Raw genomic sequence first — 20,857 nt, forward strand, 5'->3', positions numbered from 1 at the left:
GATCGGATAAGCTAGCCTCGAGCTGGGGATTGCCGAAAACTCTCGCGATCGTATCTGTCGGCATCAAGACAAAATGTTCGCCCCAGCACGACGGCGGTGCGCCCAAACCCTCGCGAAGGCCTCGAGCCCGACGACCGACTCAATACCGACTTTCCTGTTACCCGTATTCTCACGGCCTACGCCCGCCAGGACCTTTACCTTAACAACATCATGTCAATCGAAGATCGGGTCCCTACCGCTCTCGTTACCCCAGGGAGTCACATTCCAAGTGGTTGCGCCTTCGGCTAAGGCCAGGAGCTCAAGAGTGCAGGCAATGTCTACAGTACACATCAAGGGGCCGCTCGGCGAGCTTTCAATGAGCATTCCTCCATATATCAATATCAACCAGGATCCGGCATTGGGTGGTCCAACATTGACAATAGAGGACGCAAAAGATGCGAAACAGAAGGCAATGTGGGGTATGCGTGCTATCTTCGTAACGTGCTGCGCAATTGGCTAACTTGGATTCAGGTACCACCCGCGCATACCTCCAGAATCACATCCTCGGTGTTAGCGAAGGACACAGTGCCATTCTCCGCTTCGTCGGTGTCGGTTACCGTGCCTCAGTCGAAGACACTGCGACTACCGTAGAAGCCGAATTCCCGGGCCAGAAGTTCGTCAACTTGAAGGTCGGATACACACACCCAGTCGAACTCGCCATACCAAAGGGCATGACCGCGAGTACACCGCAACCGACACGTCTACTATTAGAGGGGCCAGAGAAGGAGGTAGTCATGCAGTTCGCGGCCAAGATAAGGGCCTGGAGGAAACCCGAACCATACAAGGGCAAGGGTGTCTTCGTCAACGGCGAGACCATCAAGATCAAGAACAAGAGAGTGGGCGGCAAATAGAAAGGATGACGACATTGTGGATATGTACCATATTTGTTCACTTTATACCATGAATTATTGGAACCGTCTCACCACGCGTAGTTGGGTCCGAAGACGGAGCGTATACCACGGTACCGAAGTACACCTCGGTTCAGGCATCCGTTCTTCGACCTTTGTTTCTGCGATTTCGTCTTGTTCCAGCAACTCAATCTTGGTTACACTGCTGCCTAATGGAACCTGGTAACTGGCTGGCTCTCTAGGTGGGGAACGGACATGAGTGATTATCGTATATGTACTGACCTTGATCCTTGATCTTGAGTACCTACATTCACACAGTTGCCAATTTCACACCATGTCTACTTCCCAGCACCGGAGATGCTATTTTCTACGTGATCCTCGTGAACTGCGCGATGAAATCTACGCCTACTATCTCAGTGACGAAGGATACTATCACCAACCCGAGTCGAATACCTTACGACATGCTGATAGGTCAGTCATCAATCTCGCATTGACACTGAGTTGCAAGCAAGTCGCAGCGGAGATGATAGCATTGCCCTTGGAACTGAATGCTGTGGAGTTCAGAACGCATCTGGCACCTATCGAGACAGCTAATATTGGAGAGCGGAAATGGCTATTCAAAGGCCCTCCGCCTGGGGATCGTCTATCTCTAAATTACGCGCCCCCTTCATGGGCTGGGTAGTATCACTTTCTGCTGAGACGTTTATACAAAATGGAGGCAGACGCTTGCGTAATCGCCTTCGACGCATATGGTATGACAAGGCTTATATACACAACTTCCTTCGCGCTCTTCAGTCGAAGCACATGCTGACTACCTGCGGCAGGTACCGAGGAACTCGCAAAATGCATTTCTGAACGATTCCCCTAAAGCTGCCTAGGCAGGCAGCTTCAAAAGCTATCACAAGTTGTGGACATAGACGTTTATGCCCCTCAATTGAGGGCACAACTTCGGAATTCGACATTCTACGAACGCCAAGCTTTGCAGTTTCTCCTTGAAAACATATCGGCTTTTGCTACTCAAACCAACCCCGTCAACGAGTTCAATCACAGGAGTAGCAATAGAATCAAGCTCTCGCTAGGACCTGTGGGTAGTGATACTTCTGAGATCGTCGCTTCGAGAATCTCATCCGTGGAGTGGCCACCTTGGGTATTGCCTACGGCGTGGCATATACCAAAGTTGCGCGAAATCGTCAACTCTGTAGATAAGAGCAACCCAGGGCAGGACTCCTACAAAAATGTGCACCAGCTTAGGTACTATGAATCAGCTACCTCGCAATATATCCGCTTTCTCGGCATGTTGGAACAGGACGCGAGTCTCCGCTTGCGGCACCTGATCATACGCGAAGACCGCAAATCTTGCACAAAACCACGTTGCCATGCGTATGGTCTTGTTCCATATCTCAAAGGTCTGCCTCATCTACGCGTCGACCATCACGTTGATATGTGGCATGCCATGTAAGTTGTGCATCCCTTCGAAGAATGGACACCTTTTGATAATGTATGAACAAGCTTTTCGACAGGGTACAGTGACTTCTCCGTTATAGACCTCGACTTGCGATCCTGGCCAGACCGCTGGTTTATCCCTTCGATATACAGTGCGGTACATAAGACCGCTGCCTGGATCAAGGAAGCGATGTATTTGCGACACGCCGGTGTGCCTCCTTCTACCTGCCGTCTTCATCTCGAGGCACCGATGGAGACCGTTAAGGATATCTGGGGTGCCATGAAGTTTTACGCAGCCCTTGGCCACTCGACCTCACATGAGATGGACTGGTCCTTCCCTTGTGACGATGTCTTTGTGTCTTGTGTACGACTCATTCTATCTGGGGATCCCACTGTACACTTGCCGTGTCCTATAGGCACTCTGGAAGAATTCGAAGAAGAGATTGGTCGCATCAGCGAGGATTTGAAGAGTTTGCCAAGAGGATGCTGGGAGGATTATGGAAACAATGTCTTTGAGAGAGATCTGGACACTTCGATGGTCGATTTCAAGGCCATCCATGAGTTGTATATAGACAGCCCGGCATGAAGCGGCCATGACTAATACGGACGAGAGACTTGAGAGGGGTCGGACTGGAATGCTGTAAACTCAACACGATTGATTGTTTTGATATCCCATCAATATGAAAAGTACCTTGCATCAGGAACCGCGGCGCGATCCAACTTGAAGTACCCAGGTTGCAGCTTCTGGAAAACCTGCGTCGGATCATACTTCTTTGCGACAGTCTTCAACTTACTCTTACTAGCCGATCCATAGCTCGCAATAACATCTTGGAACATCGCTGCATAGTTCATGTACACCCAATCATTCTGCACACCCAACTTTACCGCATCACTCTTGATAGCCTTCATGATATCGGACATGACCTTGTAAACGGTCTCATCATCCGCAGCATTGTTCCACGAGCATGCTAGCTGGATAATGTGAATAGAGCTCCCACTGGCATCGAATCCCAACGCGTTGCCACCGTTACGGGTACTGCCTTTGAGCGAACCATCTGTGATGTGCTGCCAGATAAGCACGGGGAATGCGCCTTCCGCTTCTGACAGAGCGTCGATTGAATCGAAGAAGATGTCTACGGAGCGCTGAGCGATCTCGTATGAGGCCTTGACTGTGATGTCGTAGAAGATCTCACGCTGTCCATATGTATTACTGGCCTCGTTGTCCACTACGTAAGAGGCATGGCCGCGCGTCTTCGTGCTGTCGGATACGGCAGTGATGTTGTAGAAAGGCGCCAGAATGGCAGACTCGTTACCAGCTGGTGCGCCATACCAGAGCTCCGTCGAAGCAATTTTTGCGCCGGCATTCATCCAGGCGATCCAGCTGCCAGCCTTGGGATCTTGGGCTGAGTCAAGTGTAAGGTCGATCCATGCTTTGACTACATCCGGGAAGACATCTTCGGTGAAAGTGCGAGTTCCGCCCCAGATTTGATCGTTGTTGAGTGGTTTTGTCCATAGGTTGAAGTTAGTCACTATACCGAGATTGTTTCCTCCGCCGCGGAGAGACCAGTACAGGTCCGGGAAGGTCTCAAGGCTTGCTGTGACTATGATGCCGCTCGCTGTGACAACCTGACTAAGGTTAGGAGGAGATTGGAGGAGGTGTATGCAACTGCTTACATCGAAACTGGCAACATTGTCACATGCCAGACCATACTCGTTAGTGATGAACGAGATGCCTCCACCAAGGGTAAGACCACCAACACCGAGGTCACCGATTCGACCGGCCACGACTGTGACACCAGTGGTCGAAAGAGTAGTCAGCACGTTGCCCCAATTGTTTCCTGGCTGTACCGCGACAGTCTTCTTATCTCCGGAAAGTTTGATGCCCTTCATGTTCTCGAATGATACAGTGATGCCACCTTCAATGGTAGCTGCGCCAGCAAACGCACTATGACCACCAGATTTAACGGCAAACGGACATTGTGAAAGCCGAGATAGAAGTACCATCACAGAAACCTCAGCAGGGCTTGAGGGCTTGAAGATACAGTACGGCCTCACATCGGCCGAGATCCCAGACCAGAACCCGGATGTGAATGCAGTGTAGCCGGCCTCATTTTGAAACTCGACAGACTTGTTTCCGTAAAGAAATTCGAGTGAAGAACACTACGTTTGTTTTAGCCCTGTCTCTGGTCAGACTCAAGAACACTTACAGCGATGTTGCAAGCCAAATCCGAAGACCGCTCCACAAGACCAGCTAGCTCTGGCAATGCTGAGATATTAACACCTTGATCAAGTAGAGCCTCAGTGACGTTAAAGTCGGGAGCTTCAAACGCTTGAGAAGCGACGAGCGTAGCCAACGTCGCAAGCAAAAATGACCGCATATTGACTTGGGTTGGTATCGACAAGGTGGTGGGGAACCATTGCTATACGAGCGCAAGATCTGATTTTATATGGGCATAGCGCTGTGACACTCTTTCCCCAAGAATCAGAGACCCTTCTGGAAGGAGTCTAAGGCATCAAATGTGCGCAAGCGAATTTGTCGCTGCTGCTTGCCACCAAAGGGGTGCGGCTCGACGGCAGCCTCGCTCTCGTCCTCGCCTTCTGCATGCCCACCCGTGTCTTCTGACTAGCGGCCCTAGACTAGTCAGCGGGCCGTGGGGAATGCGCGTTGTTCACCCGGTGCCAGGCACTTCGTGTCTCCCAGGATGCGTGAAGAGATGGCGAAGACGAAATCTTTCGGTATCACTCTTATATCTTCGATGAGGAGTAACTCGAGCACACTTTTCTCATCGGTAATCGGGGATTATACGCATGAGCAAAAAGCAGATGTCACATCCGGACATGACTGCGCCGCAGTGCTGCAGTTCGGGGGAGGATATTACCTTGATCCTTCGGCATGGATAGGTCCGTGATTGGCTCAGGCAAGTTTAGCGCTTCCCAAGATCCCGTCCGCCTCTTTTCATGCCGGTCGTTCCATCCCCAAAACACTTCACGACAGCACATGTGCTTCCTGCCGCTTGGCAATGCGGTGTTAGAATCAAGCAGACAGGCCCATTTGCGGGTCGGTTAGATAAGCCTGCAGTCCGTATCCTGATCCTTCGGCTTATGTCCGTGAACCGTAACATTGGAAGGACTCAACCTTGGTCATCGTTTCGAAGACATCCCTTGATGAAATCTCGTTTATGCATGATGCCACTTTCAGTCAAATTCTAGACTTCCAGCTATGAAGGCGGCTCGCATCTGAACCGGGCTGACGATAGATCCGTCGAAGAGTCTCGTCGCCACTTTGTCCCACCCCGAAAGAGATTTGTACATGGCTGAGCCAATTGCATGGACAGTCAACTCATCTCTATGAGAAAATGCATTTGAAAGTCGTCAGTCTTCGCTCTGATGGAATCGTGAACGTGTTGACATACGCAATACGTAACGATATCTTGTGCTTTTAAGGGCATGTACTTAACCTCGACGTCAATGTTCTGCTTTGCCTCACAGGTGCATTACTTGTAGGATCCTTCAGCCGATAGATCAAACATGGAAAACAGGGAAAGAAGGCCAGGGTGTGGGGGTACACATCACTTCGCGGTAAGTTCCAGGAGGCCGACGTGCGGACATGATCATCTCTATTATTGTTAAAGACTTAGTACTCTTGCTCCCTGTGCACAAAATATCCATTCTCCAAGTAGAATTTCCCAGCCTTTTAGCATGTCTTCGAACGGCCTCACCGAAACTACCCTTCGTGGTACTGCGATCGGACTAATGGTCGTGACGACTGCCATGGTTTTTGCGCGAGCTTTACTACGAAGCGATCAGAAGAAATCCATCCAATGGGATGAGATCTGGTTGATTGCAGGATATATGCTCTTCATGGCTATTACCGGCGTCTACATGAATAAGACTAGCCTTTTATTTCGACTCTTAGCGGTCGAAGAAGGTCGCCTCGCCCCATACCCGAGTGTCAGCAAAGATGGATTCGATGCGCAGAAGACGTTCTTCTTTACTAGTCCAGGGTTATGGCTCACTTTATGGAGCATCAAGTTCTCCCTACTGGCATTCTACAAGAGGATTATGGTGGGCGTAAAGCTGTACCTGACGCTGTGGTGGGTTGTACTTGGATACTGTGTGCTTGTAAGTTCCCTAGACCCGATGCACCTCCCCATGAATGACCTTAACTTACATCTCAATAGACACTGGTGCTATCCATTATGCTGCACATTACTGCCTGTGGATCTTCACCATCATCGTGGTTCGTAGAGAACGGATGTGGAGCCGACAACGTTCGAAAGAGCCTGATAAGCTTCTGGGAAGGATTTGCTGTGGACCTATCAACAGATCTCATGAGTAGGTGCCCTCAACCCCTTGCAGTGGGACGATATCCTGACGCATCCAACAGTAATGTTACTTCCAATCGGCATCATACGCAACCTTCAGATGCCTCTAGCCCGTAAAATTCAGATCGCCGGCCTATTTGCACTCGGCATCTTTGTCATCATCGCGAGCATTGTTCGAGTGATACAAGTTGGTGCGACGACTGGGGCAAGCGACACAACACCTTCATTGACATGGCTTGCTCTATGGAGTATCATTGAGTCATCTGTCGCTATTATGGTTGGCTGCGGTCCAGGTCTATACCGTAAAGCCAAGGCTGTCTACAGTAACACCCCAGTACATGCATACAACAGTCGCGGCTACATCAAGACTACAGCGAATAGGAGGCCAGAAACGAAAGGGAATGCAGATGACGAGTATGGCTTTCCGATGAAAACAATGAGTATCGATATCGCAGCTCGGGTCAGCAGAGGTGATAGTGAGGAGGAATTAGTTGGTCAAGAGACAAACGGTAAGATCCGAGTCACGAGGTCGGTTGTTGTCAGTCACAAAAGCGAGTGATATCGGAAAGGCTCAATTTTACTAGCTCGTTCGTCGCGCGAAGACTCTTTACAAAGATTTCAATGCTATTGAACGTATCATTGGAAGAGGATCGTGATCATAGGTTTCATGGTTGGTCGCTACGTTGAACGTGACAAAAATACTGGATGTATACCCGGAATATCCCGTGGGGCTCTCTGAGAATGGTTGTTGTAAGAAAAAATTGCCAAGGAGAGGACATCCACATCTCGCGCGATCATCTTGCCCGCCCAACCACTGCGCAACTCGGTTCCAAATCACCAACAAAGACCCGAGCTACGCGTTCTTGCCATGTTCTTCATAATCATCGTCTAGCAGGTGGCCTCTGAGGTCGCTGTAGACCACGACAGGTATGCCTTTAGCCCACCAGATGTCCAAGCCGCCGTACCGCTCGAAGCACTCCTCGTTATAGAGTTGCAACACCCATCGATCCTCCTGGCTCAACTCAACCCATGGCTTTAAATCCTCTGTCAGGGAAAGTCGGTTAATCTCCTGCTCGACCATTTCGATGTCTTCGATATCATTGATAGGCTCGTCGAGAAGATCTCGGTAAAGTTGGATGAGGTCAGGTGTTTCCACGGGCTCGCTCCAGTTGGTAGTAACACAGGGAAACTTTGCACGTTCTCGATGCTTCATCATCTCAGCCTTGGCCATGAACGGAAGTGTTTGGATAGAGACATCGTTTCTGATTTCAGAATCGAGCGCTTGTATCATCCTCGGCAAATCATTGTCAAAGACGGTCGCGATCTTCTGCTGGTTCAGAAAGGGCATCTGATTTTAGTATCGCTCGGATGCCTTAGTGTAGTAAGCAGCCTCGATGTTCAGATAATCCCTAATCTTGACGGAAGCGGACTCATTCGCGTTCGAAGCAAAAGCAATGGTTACGAAGGGATTCTTCACACCAAGACCGCCGTAGGCTTGTGGGAGATAGATGATCGGCTCTATATCTTGCAGATCATGCTCCAGCTCGCACAATACAAAGGGTTTGAGCATTTTTGCAACGCATCTGGTTAAGTCGCTGCCACCAAGAACGAGGGAGTGAATACGCCTGTACGTTTCTTTGATCATCTCGCTGTGTTCCTCATTGAACACGTTGGCAAGGGGACCAAACAGATGGGCTGCATAAGTACCGACAGTATCATTCCATTCACGAACCCACTGGAGTACGGTTGAAGACGACTTGAGCCTCAGTTTTGCGTTGGCTGCATAGAGAGCGACTTTGGAATCGTCAATTCCGACTACGACGCTTGTGTCGTGTGGTGAGGTTGTCTGAAGGTCCATGATTAAGAATCCAACGGACAGCTTGCCACCCGAGGAGAAACTGCGGATTTTCCATCCCATGACTTTGGAAAAATGGAAAATGACTTCCTCAGCGTGGTTGGTTTGTACTTGCGTGCCAACAAAATAGCAGCAGTCGTGTACACGGTACATGTACGATCCTATTCTCTTGAGTATGGCAAGACAGAGGGAAAAGAGTACGGCTTCGCTGAAGAAAATCTCCATGGAGTAGCCAAAGAAAATCCCGTTTTCAGGCGTGATAGTTCTAGCCGCTTCATGAGTAGAAGCCTCAATGCTCAGCTTGGGCTTGGGAGCGCGATTGAAGAGGCTGAGAAAGACTTCCGGCACACCAAGAAATCTTAACACTGTGATGATGGTACAGTGCGGTAATATAGAGACCAACGACTCGAAGCCCACAGTTAAAGCGTTCACTTTGCCATCGAAAGCTTTCCGTATCTCGCATTTCACAGCCAGGATTTTGATCAATCTTGCCTGGATGTCTTTCGACGAAGTCATCTTAGGTACGCCGCCATCATGTTTGGGCAGACGTGACATGAACAAGTGCCGTTGGTAGTCATCACGTCGTAGACTTTCAACGTCGGTGAGCATGTCTGGTGGCGGCGGAGGAGTTATATGGATCACATGGGGCGCTGGCTGTATAGATGGGACGAGACGCATGGTTTGAGGCTTCATTTTCCTCCTTCTGCACCCCTTTTTGGGTTCGGGTGCTGGTGGGGGAGGAGGACAAGGAGGACCCGTGTATCTACAAGGCGGTGGAGGCATAAATGAAGTATTGCCGAAGAAGAAAGCCCTCTTTTCGGCGTCTGCCCTTGTAAGTGGGGCGACTTCGAACGCTTTGGACTTAACAAAGTAGTCCCTGAGACATTCATTCAACTTCGTCGCCCATCTGATTGCACAGCAATGGAGGAACATCATGTCGATAACTTCAACCTCAACGTTGACGTAGTGCTGGCCACGGATTGTCTTGCGTGTATCGACTGGTAAACCCACTTCTGCGTTCTTATAGTTCCATTCGCGATAGCCCCGCGTGTTCAGCATTGCAGTTACCTCCAGTAACGCGTCTGGCGACTGTAGATAATTGATCAGGGTCTCTTTTCGCTCCTGGCTGATATGCTCTGATCGAATCAGGTCCGTGATGATTCATTTGAGAGTTTCTTGATCGACTTCAATGTTTCCGTTGCTAAGATCACTTCCGTATGCTCGCATTCCGTTGCGAATAGCTTGCAAATGGTCTTCTTCGCCTGCGAATAAGCCTGAAAGATATTCATTAATCGAGGAGCTATCCACAGTTGTCTGCTGCGAACATGTCCCTTCAAAATCTTTCAGAGCATCTTCACGGTCGTCATCAATAACGTCGAAATCATCTTCCACGGCCATGTCCGTCTCCGCGTCCAGAGCCTCTCTTATGAGTCGCGAATGTAGGCACGATACTTCCATGCGATTCCGGAACCTGGTCAGCTGATCCAGGAGACCCTTCTCAAGCTTCAGCAGCTTATTCTCGGTAACGATCCCACCATCACGGGCTTGTTCAATACATCGCTTGGTGGTTTCTGACGTCCAGTTACCATTCTGCTTGTCAAACTTTGGATCAAGGTTTTCGATCCCTTCCAAAAGCCCTTCGATTCTTCTGACAACACTGGGTTCTTCAGACTGCTTCGCATCTAGGAGATATCGCTGCTCGAAGGACTGTTTGGTATGTTCCAACTCCTTCAGGCGGAGCTTGATCGCCTGTCTAACGATGGGCGTGATAGCAGACGATGGCATGGTGTCTTGAATAGGTTCCAAATCTGAGTGAGTAGCTGAGAAAGCTGCTGTTTATCACCAGGTTTGCTCACTTTGTGTCGCCGAGTCCGACCCAAGCACGTAAGTCGCTGCATGGTGCGGTAGTCGTCAGGCATCAAGCGTTTGGAGTCGAATGAGACACAGGTTTGATGGTACACAAGATTAGTGTGCATGTTGTGGCAGGTCAACAGAAGTGGCCGTCCAGTGGCCATTTGCGACCCTTCCACGAAGGGTTAGCTCCAGAGCTTCCCCCGCACGTTCACCGGTCGCGAGCATAGCATACCAATCATACTTAGCATGAAGACACACCAAGAAGCGTGGCCTCACTGCTTGATTCCGTGAACACGTAATCTTTGGTTGGTTATGCTCAAATTATCGTGATTGCTGTCACATGATGTCAAGGATGACGGAGACCGGATATCTGTGGGTCTCATCCCACCTTAGTTTAGCTCGGTAGACCTAATCCATACGATGATCCCTCACACATTCTACAATTGCCTACAACACTATTTCGTTTGGATACCACCGTTCGGCCTACTGAGTAGCATATGTGTTGCAAACTCTCGCAACTTTTAGGTACCTAGCAAAGCTTTACTACCACGAAGAAGCAGAGATTTCCGGATATAATCGCCACCCTTATGTTGTGCTCTATTTGTCGAAATGCGCTCCGAATGTTTTGGGAAATAACAGAGGGCGAGATTGCTCACCATCCTTCACTTACCAGCCTCGCCCAGGCTATCGAAGAAGGCTGTTTCCTATGTCGCTATTTAGAGGACCGCTTGGAGTACCACGACATTGACATGAAACAGCCTGATCCCGATCGCTGTACACGGTGGCGCGTGCATGAAAACGATCCGAATTGGAGTGTGAACGATGTTCGCTGCTTTGATGTATGTTCCTGGGACAAGGGCCATTCCGATCATGCAGAAGTCCAGTTGCAATGCTTCTCTCTCAGATCTAATTTCATCCGCGCTGACCCTGCCAGCTCGTCTGAGAAGAATATGGATAGCTCTATTTCGATCTTCTCAAGCTTTACGGGTTCAGACCAGACGGTATCGCAAATCAAAAAATGGCTCGAGATATGCACATCAACGCATGATTCATGCGGCTACCAGCGCAAGAACCTATGGATGCCATCGCGTTTACTCCAACTCTGTGACCTGGACAAAGAACCGAAAGTTCGCTTACGGAGCAGTTCGGAATTAGAGAGCGAACGTTACCTCACTCTCAGTCATTGCTGGGGCGCTAAGGGCAGCCAAAAACTGCAGCTCACCAAGGAAACTGTAGAAGATTTTCACCGAGGAATTGCTGTTTCAACCCTGCAAAAGACATTCCAGGATATGGCCAATGTCACTGCTCGTCTTGGATTCCGATACTTCTGGGTAGACTGTATGTGTATACTGCAGGACGATCCCGAAGACTGGAGACGCGAGTCTAGTTTAATGGGAACAGTGTACGCAAACAGCTGGCTCAATATATCGGCGACATGGGCAACGGATAGCAGCTATGGTTGTTTCACCCACCGCGATCTTTCGCGAGACTATCTTTCCGTGGAAGAGCCCACGAATGGGTCGGAGAGGAAGAAGAATTGGATATTGACGTCGACATACGACTGGTCGGGTCAAGTAGAGCAAGCGCCGGTGAACGAAAGAGGTTGGGTCCTACAAGAGCGCATCCTATCTCCCCGCATTGCGCATTTCACGGGAACTCAGGCCGCTTGGGAATGTCAGAAGCTGCAAGCCACAGAAACATCTCCTGATGGGATTATACTTCAGCAAGCCTTGTACAAACAATACCGGTATAATCTAGCCGTCGACAATTCTATCAAGCACGACGGCCATGAAGATACTGAGTATTATTGGAGTCGTATACTGTACAAGTACACATCGTGTCAGTTGACTTTCAGTACTGATAGGTTGATCGCCTTGTCTGGGATCGCACGAAAAATCAACGAAAGTAGACCATGCGATTATATGGCGGGTCTATGGAGCAAAGACCTGCCTCACTGTCTCCTGTGGACGTATTGGGACCCAAGTCCTCAACCGAAGACCTATATCGCCCCTTCTTGGAGCTGGGCATCTAAATCGGGAGAAGTTATAAGTTCCGGATTTGCAGATCGAGACAAGTCGACTGCGTACATGACGGTACTTGACTATGCCATAACACTCCGCAACCCAGAGGATCCATATGGTCAGATAACAGACGCATTCATTAAAGTGCGAGCGAGATTGGGAATAGCAAGGTGGAATGAAATGGAATTTTCAAAGAAGCAAGGCGAGGATGTTTCCATTAAGCTATTGGTGCCTGATGCACATTGCGGAACGGGGACTTCTACGTCGACACTAAGATTCTTGGAGGGTGCAATCGTTCTTGATCATGATGGGGATTCTGATCTGGAGGAAGCATATTTTGCAGGCGTAAGCACAAACCTTGGGTTTCCAGTGGAGGAAGTGAACAAGAATGAAAGTAGCAAAACCACGGCATCTCAACGCGACAGATATCTCGGTGGGCTACTGCTCCGGCGTCTACCGTGCTCGCGGTTCGAACGTGTAGGACTCCTAAGGTTGGACTTGCATCACAATTATGACCCTTGTGTTGACCTACCGGAACTAGATATCACCATCATCTAGAGGAAGATAGTCAAGTATGATCGGATCGAATCATTCATGAACATGTGCTTCATCAAAAATATATCTTGAACTCCATCCCAGTGCATGAAGAGACGACACACAGAAAGGTGAAACCCAACACTCTATGCCCTAACTCCTGACGATTCATCGCCATTCAAAAACACCAGCAGACCTTCATCAACGCCGTCCATAAGCACCCGCCTCCGCCCTCCTCTCCGTCCTCTTGAAACCCAGACTTCCCGCCTTCCTACTCTTCCTGACAACCTCCTCCCCTCTATCGTCATCATCGTCTCCATCCAACACCTTCCTCCTGCCATACATTTCCATATCCTTGGCATCATCATCATGCTTGCGATCATACTCGCTCTCCCGACTAAACAACGCCATCATATCCTTCATCGTCAAGTTCTTAATCGCCTTGCCACCTTCGATGGCCGCATTAGCGAGTTTACGCTTGGCCTCTTGTAATTCGAGAATGCGCTCTTCGACGGAGTTGTGGATGGAGAGGCGGTAGACTGTTACGTCGACGGTCTGGTTAAGACGGTGGACACGATCAATCGCTTGTTCTTCTACGAACTGTTGCTGTGCGTCAGTACGTCTTTCTAATGCGGGGAAAGGATATGGTAGTGCTTACGGGGTTCCAAAACGGCTCCATGATAACAACGCGACTTGCGGCTGTGAGGTTGAGACCGAGACTACCACATTTCAAACTACAAAGCAGGACGCGTGTACGCTTGTCTTCACGTAACTTCTGGAGACTTGCTTCGCGGAGGTCGTTACGCATGCTGCCGTCGTAGCGGGTGAAGTTGTAACCTGCGCGTTGCAAAAAGGGTTCAATGAGGTCGAGCATGGAGGTGAATTGTGAGAAGACGATGACCTTGTGTTCATCAGTCTCCTTTTCGAGGATCGCGAGTAGTTGCCGGATCTTGGTTGATGGTACTAGGTCCGAGGCGTTGTAAGAGGCTTCTGAGGTCTCGGATTCTGAGGCCGAGGCTTCTGAATCGGACTCAGAGTCTGAGGCGTCTGAACCACTGCCGCTTTCGCTGTCGGCGTCCTCACTGTCTGCCTCTTCATCTTCTTCATCAGAGTCAAGGCTGACGACCTTTTGTGGCTTCTTGAGTAGCTTCTTACGAGCAACAGGCGCTTCGTCTTCGCTGTCGGTGTCATGAACGACAAAAGAATCCAGATTGCTCCTGCTCTCATCCTCATCCGCAGATGTATCTGAGTCGACAGTAGCAAGCGTATCGCCGCCTCCTTCAGCATTCTCGTCGTCGGTGCCACCAGCCTTGCCCAAATCTTCAGCATGTTGCTGGTCCTCAGGAACGAGCCATTCACCCTCCTCTTCTTCGTCGTCACTATCGACAACGACGCGGCGATTGCGAGAATGCTTTGAGGCGGCTGGCTTTTGCTCCTCTTCTTCGTCATCAGACTCTATGACTGGTTTTGCTTGTCGGTGCTTTTTGGACTTGCCATTCTTGTGCTTATGTTTGCGGTCTTTCTTCGACTTGTGCCTAGTATGCATTAGTATATGGCATTATCGAGACTCTACTGGATGCTGGCTTACTTCTTAGACTTCTTAGTAGACCCTAGAAGATCTTCCTCGCACTCCGTACAACGCGCTCCACCGGCAGCTGTGTTATCACTATTGAGGTGGTTCTGGCATATGTCACAGCGCTTTGCCGCAACGCTAAGTCCACCCAGAAGATCTGCTAGGTCGTCGGCATCGTCTTTGGCTGCAGCCTTCCTAGGAGTCTGGAGGCCAGCTACAGCGTTCGAATTCGAACCGGTAGTCAAAGCGTCCTTGTCACCCTTGACATTGCTTTTTGTGAGGTTCGGATGATTACAAGCCTGGCGCAGGCGAAGGAGCAACACCAACGCTCCAATATAATCCTGCTTCTCACCACCCATCATCTCGTCAAGACGAGCTTGTGTGCGATCTCGTAACCGGTCGTAGAAGATGCGCTCTTTGGTGGTGAACTCTCCTATGATGGTCTCGACGTTTCGCGCAACAATGTGGAAAGCCGGCCGCTCCTCACCTTCCTTAGCTTTGCCACCAAAGTTCAATGCACCGTCTTTGCGCAGTACGTCCTTAGTGCGACGCTTCATAAAAGCACGCAGGAATACCTGCAGTCGCTTCATAGCAAGGTTGCCTCGACCGTTCTTCATTGGTTGCGCTATAGAGTCCTTCCAAGCCGAAAGCTCACAGTACGGTTGTATACGAAGGAACTTGATCAAACTCTGTAGCTCGTCGATGTTGTTCTGCATTGGTGTACCAGTAAGGCACCATCGGTAATGCGAGCGCAGCTCGTAACAAGCCTTGGCCATTTTCGTGGTGCGGTTCTTGATGGTATGCGCCTCGTCCAGCATGATGCGATACCATGACACGGCGAAACAGCCCTTCTTGAGACCATCGGGGCCGTCACCACATTTCGCAAAGTCGGTCGCCAAGCTGTTGAAGGTGGTGATGACAACATCATATTGCTTTAGCTTCTCGGCTGATTCTGTGCGGTTGGGGCCATGGTGTACGAGGACTTTGAGAGCGTGCGACTTGGTGACTTTGTCCTTGATCTCAGCTTCCCATTGCTTGATCAGTGCTAGTGGAGCAATGACGAGAGTGCCCTTGCCGGTGGAATCGGAGATCTTGTTCTTCTTGTTCTCTGGCTCTACGCCCTTTTCCGGTCGAGGGTTTGAGAGAATGAGCGCAAGGGACTGTACAGTCTTTCCGAGACCCATGTCATCTGCTAATATACCGCCCTTTGGCAACTTCGCCTTCTTGTTGTGATTGCCAGTCTCCTTCTCGATCATCCAAGCCACACCGTCGACCTGGTGAGGCAAGAGCTTCACTTTGAGACCTTCCACTGTGCCATCATCTTCTTCTTCGTCTTCTTCCGGTTCAGCCTCGGCTTTAGCTTCCTCGTCCTTAACGGCAAGCGCTTGTAACCGGTCAGCTAGAGAGTTGCCAACGTCTTCCTCTTGTTGCTTCTTCTTCTTACGAAGACGCGTCCTGGGAATCTTCTCGTTTTCCTCATCAAATGCGCCCTCAAGTAGCGCCTTGATGTTCTCGCTAGTCGCAGCAGGGTCGACGTAGGCGTGTGGATCTGGCTCGCCAAATCGACTACCCTCTCTTCGGATGGCCTCATCTGGGTCAAAGTTGTCTTCATCGTCCAATATCACTGTCTGACGCGCTTGTTGTAGCGGGTTGTGTGTTCCTTTGTTCAACGGCGCGAAGTTATCGGCGTGGCCCATAGAGGAATAGATGGGTCGCGGAGGTGGAAGACTAGTCTTGGCTGCGGGGTTGTATGGTCGGGCGATAGGTACAGGGCCGCCTTGGGACGGTCTAGGTTGGAACTGGGAGGCGGGAATTTCGAAGATGTCTGAACCAGTCGATGAGGTAGACGCCGTGCTGTAACGTGAACTTGACGAAATAGACGGGACCTTGAAGGGCCGCTGCAGAGGATCGGTGAAACCGCTAGCAGCTGAATGCTGCGACGGCCTAGAAGCTGCAGAGTATTGCGAAGGCAGCTTGGTCGTCTGGCTATGCTCCGGCCGCATCTGTCCTGGCTTGGGCTTGTTGAAGAGGTGAGCAAACTCTTTGCTGCGGTCCTTCTTCAGAGGGTTCCTCAACGGGCTAGTCTCTCCAAACTGCGGTGCTGTATTTCTGAGGTCTTGTAGAGGCTTTGGTGGGGGCGCCGTTCCATCTCGTGGTGGGGGAGCCACGGGAGGCTCTCTCTCACGCACCATCTTGAGTCTGTGTTGGAGGTCGGCCTTCTGTTTCGTGTGGCTCGCAGGGCTCTCAATGTCGTCGAAGAGGTTGCTTGAATCGCCGAGTAGGGAAGTCGACTGTTCGTGAGGGTAGTCGCTATCGTCGGATGTGTACGTGGGCTTGGTGGCCGCTGGTGTCTTGAAGGCAGGCTTTTGAGCGGAGGAGAAGGTATCAATCGGTCGAAAAGGCGCACGGTATTTTCGCTGGGTGCTTTGGCTCATCGACTCATCCAGACTGGTCGCTTTGTTGGTGTTCCTGCAGACCGACTGTTGTCGCGACGAGTGTGCCCCTCGTGTTGTTTGCCAAATTAGGCGCTCCACTCGGCGCACGTTGCCACGACGAAGGGTAAAAGTGGGGTCCTCAACACGTGGGACACGCGTAAACAACGACGCGCTATCACAGGATCTACACTTTCAGCTTCAGGGTCTACCCACACCATGGGTGCCTAGTAGACACGTCATCAGCCCTATCTTGAATACGATGGCATCAAAGCAGAGTGGCCGTCTTAGATTCGCTTCGCCAAAGACAACGTAAGACGGCGTCCTCAGGCCAGACTGGCATTCTTCTACAGCTGGCATCACAGTAGATCAATCGCCGGTTCGCCTATGCCTATCAGAAAGAAGTTCAGATAATCTCGTCTTTACTCCAATCGAAAACGCACTCAACAGCTAAGAATACAACCATAGTACACTGGAGGTTTGCTATACCTAGATTTTCGCCCATCACATCTTCGCCCAAACATCCTGCCGTTTCTGCCGTCTCTTCGCTTCACGTGCAGCCAATATGATGAGTCCTCCAGCCGCTGATACACTCCCCGAAAATGCCTGTGCTCCAGCATACGATCCCCCACTCGATGTAATGATAGCACCACATACCGGAGAACCCAGTAACGCGCCAATTCCAATAGCCGCGAACACGATGCCAAACGAGGCTCCCATCTTTGACGTATCCGAGATAATGATGGGGACGATCGTTAGGGAGAGCGACTGGACTCCTCCGACAGAGAGACTGTAGAAAGTTGTCCACGCGTATAGCCCGGGAGTCGAGTGTACCGGTATCCAGGTATACATGCATAGCGCAGAGCAGAAAATGAATGTTATGTAGACATTCATGGTACCGCAGTATCGGGCAATCAAACTGGGTAGCAGCCGACCTGCAAATCCAATGCCATTCAAAACCAGGGTAAGGTTGAGAGAGTCGGTGTATGACATTCCTCGCTTCTCTCGCGCATACGAACTGAGGAAGAAGAATGGGAAGAAGACGCCCAAGAAGGCCTGCAGTCCTGTCAGTGGTGTGAGTGGGAAGGCATAATGTCGACAACCTACCAAAAAGGATCCTACGAGGAGTAAGTTGAATGCAGTTTCCCTAAAGACCGACACATCCAACAGCGGACCCAACTTCCGCGCTGCTCTCTTCGGCTTCCCACACACCAGCGCAACCGCAAAAGTACCCAACTGTATAAACCCGATCGCTCTCAATGTCCATCCAAAGCCAATACTCGGCAACAGCGTTCTCACCATACTAGGGTAAATGAGTCCCCCAGTCACACTCCCACACGCTGCAATGCCCGTAACAAGCGGCAGCCTTCTCCTGAAATACGTCGTAACAAGCGTTGACATGGGCGTAAGCAAACACCCATTCCCAAGACCCGTGCAGACGCCCTGAGCGAGGAGAACTTGCCAGTAAGTCTCGCTCAGAGAAGTCATGAAAGTACCTAGTACAACCAGAAACGCACCAGTGGCTGTGACATAGCGGTAGTGGCCTGCGTCTGTGAGACGCCCGCTGACAATACCGGTGAAGAAGAGAAGGAAGACGGCTATGGAGCCTACCCAGGCGACGTCGGACCGTGTTTTGTGGAGTGTGGAGACGTAGTAGGTTTGGAAGACACCGTAGGATATTATCATGCCCCTATCTTGGTCGTCAGTAGAGTTCGGGTAGTTGGATTTGGGGAGCTTGTTACGCACCATGTGTTCATGATGGCGAGGAAGAAAGCCACGACTGTCAGGAGTCATAGATCAGCATCTTAGCGAACCGACTGTTGCCGACCTTGCAACTTACCTGCCAGCCAGGCTACTAAGCCTCCTTCGGGTGCTGCTTGAGCAACTTCTCCCTCATGGAGTTGGTCCTTGACACTCACCCTCGAAGCCGCCAAAGCCGCCGATCCTGCATCCTCATGTACTGCTTGGTCATGATCTGGTGTTGTCGAGTATACCTTGCTCTCATCGTCTCCCACAGCTTTGCTCCCAAACATGGTGTGCTTATCTCTGACTTAATTCGCCAGAGAAGGAGTGTTGATCTGATGAAAGTTCTGTAAGGAGATGCTTCTCAGTCGTGCCAGGGGTTGGAACTATATATGATGAATGGCTCACACCATTGATGAGATGAGATTTCCTCACTTGTCCGAGAAGTTCGTACGAATTGATAATCAGGTACTAAAGCCACGCTTTGCTCGATGACATGCATTTTCTTAGGTTCAGATGGAGTTCGCACTATGCTCAACATGGTACCATATGCCGATCCACAAGTCTTTTCACGTACACAAAAGCTCACAGTCTCTTGCTCGTCGGCACATCTCGTACAATCGTGTTCACAGACTGATGGGCAGACCTTCCACTCCTTTGGAGGTTTTACTGCATGTACTACTGGTCATCCTGTGCAAAATTGCCACCACAGTTCTTGAAGGTTCAAAAAGTGAGATCGCGCAAATAATCGCTCTACTCTTACACTGGATGGTGCTTTATTGGTCAAGAAAACATATGCATTCTCAAGCTTCATCGTTGAGTGAGCCCCCTTTTTGACACACGCATCACACATACTGCTAGACATGCTCATGGAAAAGATTCATCATTGTGTCTGAAGGAAGCTGCACACCTTGAGCAACCTCTATAAACATGGATATCAGGCACCCCAGATTTCAATATACAACTGAAAATCTGATTTTACATGCGTGGTATTCCTATATATACCCAACTCAATTGATCTCCACGGCCTTACCAGGGACCAGCCAACGAACCTTCTCCAGGACGCCTTCCTCTTTGAATTCCTGCGCGAGCTCATTTCCACCTTGTTTGAAATGATCCCACGACTCGTAGTGCATAGGAACAAGCACATCTGCGTTGAGATCCTTCAGGAGACGAGCAGCCTGTCGGCCATCCATGGTGATCTGTAAACAATCGCCTGGCTGACCCGGCTTTCCCTCATCGGTGAACTCGTAGAAGGTTGCTTTACCACAATTCATGAGGGCGACGGTGATGTGGTATTCTTCTGCGATCTTCGCCAGCTTCTCGATGTATACGGTGTCACCAGAGAAGTAGATGGCGTTCGGGCGACCGTCAGCTGCCACTCCAAAGTCCTCAGTGTGTACAACGAATCCGACGCATTCGTGTCCAGGCCAGTGCTTGCAGGGCGTGGCAGTGATGTGAAATATTTTTCCTGCGATGCGAACATCTCTCTCTTGCCAGTCGCTGAAACCAAGAACACTGGGTCGGGGGGCGAGGTTCTTTGCGCCATCGTTGGTTGTTACTACGTGACGGCCGTCGAGGAGTCGACGTCCGAACTCATCGAGGTTATCGGGGTGGTTCTCGTGACTCAGGAAAACAGCGTCGATGTGCGGTAGTTCTTCCAGCTTCAGAGCGGGGTCATCGTGAACTTTGAGGGCTGCGACGTCGTTCCACTCAGTACCGGCAGGGGAGAAGAAGGGGTCGGTAAGGAAGATGATGCCATCAATATCGAGGATGGCAGTAGCCGTTCCTATGTGTGTGATGCTGACTTTGTTCTTGAAGGTGGAGGCTGACATGGTTCAGTGTCGATATCTTGATGCTGTTTGGAGAGGAATTCGCTGATGATAGACAATGTGCGGAACACAGAGTATCTGGCTTGCGTGTTGCAATGCACTGCAGTGCAACCACTGGCTTTATGCCAAACTTCATCACTGAGAAAGTCCATAGTGAATTTTAGTCTTAGGCAAGTCGAACGCTGATGAATAATGTACACTTGCTTTATCATCAGCAAAGAATTCTTGCGCGATTGTGATGAGTCTTGCTAAAGTGAATAGGAAATGGGATCGATGTCTGGGCGTTGTAAGGCTACAGCTGCAGGCGCTAACATCAATCCAGTGTAACGTCGGAACGGCTCTGGCATCCGCATAGCTA

The 20,857-nt window shown here is 50.3% G+C and overlaps 8 protein-coding genes across 8 annotated transcripts; 3 read left to right on the forward strand and 5 right to left on the reverse strand.

Annotated features, from left to right (window-relative positions):
* Window positions 1-73: 73 nt before the first annotated feature.
* GT037_001554 (mitochondrial 54s ribosomal protein 16) lies at window positions 74-2,916 on the forward strand (the record flags this gene model as incomplete). The annotated part of the gene is made up of 5 exons (XM_038926601.1): window positions 74-458; window positions 511-875; window positions 1,237-1,358; window positions 1,770-2,342; window positions 2,397-2,916. The coding sequence occupies 5 exons, from the start codon at window positions 74-76 to the stop codon at window positions 2,914-2,916; spliced, it is 1,965 nt and encodes a 654-aa protein (XP_038789893.1).
* An 89-nt stretch (window positions 2,917-3,005) lies between these two features.
* On the reverse strand, window positions 3,006-4,708 carry GT037_001555 (fad binding domain containing protein; the record flags this gene model as incomplete). The annotated part of the gene is made up of 3 exons (XM_038926602.1): window positions 3,006-3,956; window positions 4,005-4,490; window positions 4,538-4,708. The coding sequence occupies 3 exons, from the start codon at window positions 4,706-4,708 to the stop codon at window positions 3,006-3,008; spliced, it is 1,608 nt and encodes a 535-aa protein (XP_038789894.1).
* Window positions 4,709-6,029: 1,321 nt separating this feature from the next.
* On the forward strand, window positions 6,030-7,214 carry GT037_001556 (uncharacterized protein; the record flags this gene model as incomplete). Its single annotated transcript, XM_038926603.1, has 3 exons — window positions 6,030-6,452; window positions 6,512-6,665; window positions 6,718-7,214. 3 exons carry the CDS (start codon window positions 6,030-6,032, stop codon window positions 7,212-7,214), a joined length of 1,074 nt encoding a protein of 357 aa, XP_038789895.1.
* Window positions 7,215-7,508: 294 nt separating this feature from the next.
* Window positions 7,509-7,946, reverse strand: GT037_001557 (uncharacterized protein; the record flags this gene model as incomplete). Its single annotated transcript, XM_038926604.1, has 1 exon — window positions 7,509-7,946. The coding sequence occupies one exon, from the start codon at window positions 7,944-7,946 to the stop codon at window positions 7,509-7,511; it is 438 nt and encodes a 145-aa protein (XP_038789896.1).
* A 63-nt stretch (window positions 7,947-8,009) lies between these two features.
* GT037_001558 (uncharacterized protein) lies at window positions 8,010-9,569 on the reverse strand (the record flags this gene model as incomplete). The annotated part of the gene is made up of 1 exon (XM_038926605.1): window positions 8,010-9,569. One exon carries the CDS (start codon window positions 9,567-9,569, stop codon window positions 8,010-8,012), a length of 1,560 nt encoding a protein of 519 aa, XP_038789897.1.
* Window positions 9,570-9,671: 102 nt separating this feature from the next.
* GT037_001559 (uncharacterized protein) lies at window positions 9,672-10,295 on the reverse strand (the record flags this gene model as incomplete). Its single annotated transcript, XM_038926606.1, has 1 exon — window positions 9,672-10,295. One exon carries the CDS (start codon window positions 10,293-10,295, stop codon window positions 9,672-9,674), a length of 624 nt encoding a protein of 207 aa, XP_038789898.1.
* Window positions 10,296-10,984: 689 nt separating this feature from the next.
* GT037_001560 (uncharacterized protein) lies at window positions 10,985-12,943 on the forward strand (the record flags this gene model as incomplete). Its single annotated transcript, XM_038926607.1, has 1 exon — window positions 10,985-12,943. The coding sequence occupies one exon, from the start codon at window positions 10,985-10,987 to the stop codon at window positions 12,941-12,943; it is 1,959 nt and encodes a 652-aa protein (XP_038789899.1).
* Window positions 12,944-13,120: 177 nt separating this feature from the next.
* On the reverse strand, window positions 13,121-20,502 carry GT037_001561 (uncharacterized protein; the record flags this gene model as incomplete). The annotated part of the gene is made up of 8 exons (XM_038926608.1): window positions 13,121-13,519; window positions 13,578-14,454; window positions 14,508-16,972; window positions 17,582-17,980; window positions 18,032-18,614; window positions 18,671-18,704; window positions 18,765-18,963; window positions 19,720-20,502. 8 exons carry the CDS (start codon window positions 20,500-20,502, stop codon window positions 13,121-13,123), a joined length of 5,739 nt encoding a protein of 1,912 aa, XP_038789900.1.
* Window positions 20,503-20,857: the final 355 nt, after the last annotated feature.

This window comes from Alternaria burnsii, assembly GCF_013036055.1.
Source record: "Alternaria burnsii strain CBS107.38 chromosome Unknown 750, whole genome shotgun sequence".
Classification (NCBI taxonomy): Eukaryota; Fungi; Ascomycota; class Dothideomycetes; order Pleosporales; family Pleosporaceae; genus Alternaria; species Alternaria burnsii.